The sequence below is a fragment of the Arachis ipaensis genome, chromosome B05 (genome assembly GCF_000816755.2).
Source record: "Arachis ipaensis cultivar K30076 chromosome B05, Araip1.1, whole genome shotgun sequence".
Taxonomy (NCBI): domain Eukaryota; kingdom Viridiplantae; phylum Streptophyta; class Magnoliopsida; order Fabales; family Fabaceae; genus Arachis; species Arachis ipaensis.
The window spans coordinates 20,678,084-20,681,446 of NC_029789.2; the positions used below are offsets into that span (position 1 = coordinate 20,678,084).

Consider the following 3,363-nt stretch of genomic DNA (forward strand, 5'->3'; position numbering starts at 1 on the left):
CCTTTATTTTCTATTCTCTATTTTTTGAATCACTTCATATTTTGTAAATTTTTAAGTTTGCATGTATCTTTAGTATTTCTATATCTCTCCTATGAAATTCATGTCCTGAACCAAGTGGTTGATTAATCGAAAGAACACACCAAGTTGATGGCAAGTCTTACCAGGATGGTTAATTTCAACTGAGTGTTGCATAGTTTGCTATCCTCTTTGCGGAATCCTCCTGCTAGCTTTTCTTGATATAGCAGATTTTGTGAAGGAAGTGTTGTTAAATACAAGAGTTTTAACCTCAGAGCATGAATTTTTTTATTGGGCTGATGTACGTGTGTTACTAATATTTGATTTATGAAATACACTGTAAAAGAATATTATTTAAGCAACCAAGTATTTTGATTTTGGTATCTTGATAGAATTTTTGTAACTGAAGGGATATTGAAGTGTTCTCTTTCACCAGTTGGATGTTAAATTGCATTTATGCTTCCATGCATCTACATTATTGATACTCATTGCTGGTATGATTGTTTTTTGTTGTTTGTGAGGTCAGTCAATGGGTCTTGGTTGTGTTCCGTACTTGCCAAAGGTTAGTTCTCTATCTTACATCTTTGCTCAGCCATACTTTTTCTTATGGTCTTTAGTCCATGTTTGTTGTTATTGTTGTATTTGACTTGGTGCCATAGTACTTGTCTATGGCATTTAAATTCATTTTGTGACCTAAAACTTTGGGCTTTGTCCTTGCTTTATTGTAGGTTTTGCCTGATCTCTTTCATACTGTTCGTACATGTGAAGATAGTCTAAAAGACTTCATTACATGGAAGCTTGGAACTCTTGTTTCTATTGTGCGCCAGGTAGTACATATATGTGTGTGTGTGCGTGCGTAATCAAATTGATCATTGTTTCCTTTTCTGCTCACATGCTTGGTTCTGAATTTGCAGCACATTCGTAAATATTTGCAAGATTTGCTTTCTCTAATATCTGAACTGTGGTCATCATTCACACTTCCAGCCCCAGCGCGTCCAGCTCTTGGATATCCTGTTAGTAGTGCTGCTTTTCCAATTTATGTAGATTAACCTAGAGATTTTCTCTGGTGGTTTTTCATTTTCTTTGTTTGGTTATTTGCTTGAATGTCACAGGTTCTTCACCTGGTGGAACAGCTTTGCTTGGCTCTCAATGATGAATTTAGAACATATCTTCCAGTTATTCTGCCAGGTTGCATTCAGGTTATTAGTGATGCAGAACGGTGTAATGACTACACATATGTGCTTGATATTCTCCACACTCTTGAAGTGTTTGGTGGTTAGTAGTCTTTACATAGTATGTTGTTCCCTTTTTTGTTACTCGTGCTAAATCACACAGGATTCCTTCAACTTGTGTCATTTGTCATTGCAACTTACAACTTGTTATTTATTCTTGAACCAGTCAACCCAACATTTATGATTGTGTATAACTGTATATCATACCCCATATTGCTACTATTCCTTTTGAATGGTTATTTGAATTTGAAATGCAAATTTTATTGGAAATAACATGAAATTCAGCAGAAAGAAAAGCGTGAGTGTCACTACTAGTAAAAATAGGTTTTATGCCTTTGATTTCATGAGTTCTATATCAGATTTACTGTACAAAAGGAATTTATAACATATGTGATTGTCTTGGCCAGAAAATGGTTAACCATGACGACCTTATTCTTGGTAATTTAGGCACCTTAGATGAACACATGCATCTACTTCTTCCTGCTCTTATACGTTTGTTTAAAGTGGATGCCTCCGTAGACATAAGACGTGCCGCAATCAAAACTTTGACAAGATTGATCCCTCGTGTGCAGGTTGGTTTATGAGGATCCATACGCATATATTTATAGTGGGCTTGTTTATGCTGATATAACATGACACTTTTATTTTTTTTCTTTTTGGTTATTCTATTGGTTTTTCTCCCTTTATCTGCAGGTCACGGGTCATATATCCTCTCTTGTGCATCACCTGAAACTAGTATTGGATGGGTGAGTATGCAAATTCTAGAATTTCATATTGTAGTGGAACCCATTGTCCTTTCCCCTTTGTTTGACATAATAGTTAATAATTAAAGGTAACACTTAAAGAGATCTTTGTTTTAAATGTGAACAATGATCATAAGGAGCTTTAAATTGTAAGGTGTGTATAATTAATTTGCAAATCTATCGCATCCTTACACAGAAGTTCATTCAGAATTATTATTGGAAATTTGGAATTTTGTTGCCATTCCTCTCCACACTATTTGATCTTAGGATTTTAACAGTGTCGAAAATTATTCCTAGAAGATTGCTAGTTTGCAAACCCTTGGCTCTTTTTCTAGCAAAGGGGTTATGGTGCACTATGAGGAGATAATAATTGTACTAAATACTTTCTGAAGTATGAAGTAATTGTAAGTCAGAATTTTGGTTTGTTATTGAGGAATTTGGGATTTGTTATCCATAATTAGAGAGTTTAAGGGCCTGTTTGGTTCTGTTCTCATATTTTGTTTTCTAGATTTTGTGAAGGAAATCGTGAAAACATGATGCGAAAACTGGAAATGATTTTATCTTTTTTACTGTTTTTAGTATTTGCTTTACAAACATTTGAAAACAGAAAACATGGAGATGAAAGCAGAAATTAAAAACAGAAATTAAAAGTCTGTTGACCTCCCATAAATTTTATATCTCTTAGTAGCTCAGTTTTCTCCATATTTAGTTCATATAATTTTTTAGACATTCATGTTAATTATCTGGTCTGGTAGTTCTTACAGTTTTGCTTCAAATTGACAGAAAGAATGATGAGCTCCGGAAGGATGCCGTAGATGCACTTTGTTGTCTGGCTCATGCCCTTGGCGAGGATTTTACAATTTTTATTCCATCAATACACAAACTTCTGCTGAAATATCGCCTGCGGGTCTGAGTTTTTCCAATTCTGTTTGGATTTTTAGGTTACATTAACATATCTTTCCCTTGAAAATTTGTTAAGTAATATATTACTGCAGCACAAGGAATTTGAGGAAATTGAAGGGCGTCTACAGAAACGTGAACCACTTATCCTTGGGACCACAACTTCTCAAAGACTGAGCCGAAGGCTTCCTGTTGAGGTTGTTAGTGATCCTTTAGATGATGTGGAGATCGATCCTTATGAAGATGGATCTGATGCCCATAAACTCAAAGGCCATCAGGTATCCTCTTGTGATGAGTCGAAATATGTTGGCTTTTTCTAAAACATGTCTACTACAAATTGGAAACCCGAGGGTTAACCAATGAAGATGAAAATCTTAAGGCTTCTGTTGTTGCTGTATTGATTAATACTGGTTGTAGAGATAAACAATTGGCAGAGGGGTTCCCTTTTTTTCCTTTTATATATTTATATTTTC

General features: G+C 34.9%; 1 protein-coding gene across 1 annotated transcript in view; it reads left to right on the forward strand.

Moving 5' to 3' along the window:
* Positions 1–3,363, forward strand: part of LOC107643288 (serine/threonine-protein kinase TOR) — a 27,276-nt gene that overhangs the window by 8,800 nt on the left and 15,113 nt on the right. The window contains 8 exon segments of the mRNA XM_016346885.2: positions 542–577; positions 744–842; positions 930–1,028; positions 1,128–1,290; positions 1,695–1,819; positions 1,941–1,993; positions 2,774–2,897; positions 2,986–3,168. Coding sequence (XP_016202371.1) covers positions 542–577; positions 744–842; positions 930–1,028; positions 1,128–1,290; positions 1,695–1,819; positions 1,941–1,993; positions 2,774–2,897; positions 2,986–3,168 — 882 coding nt within the window.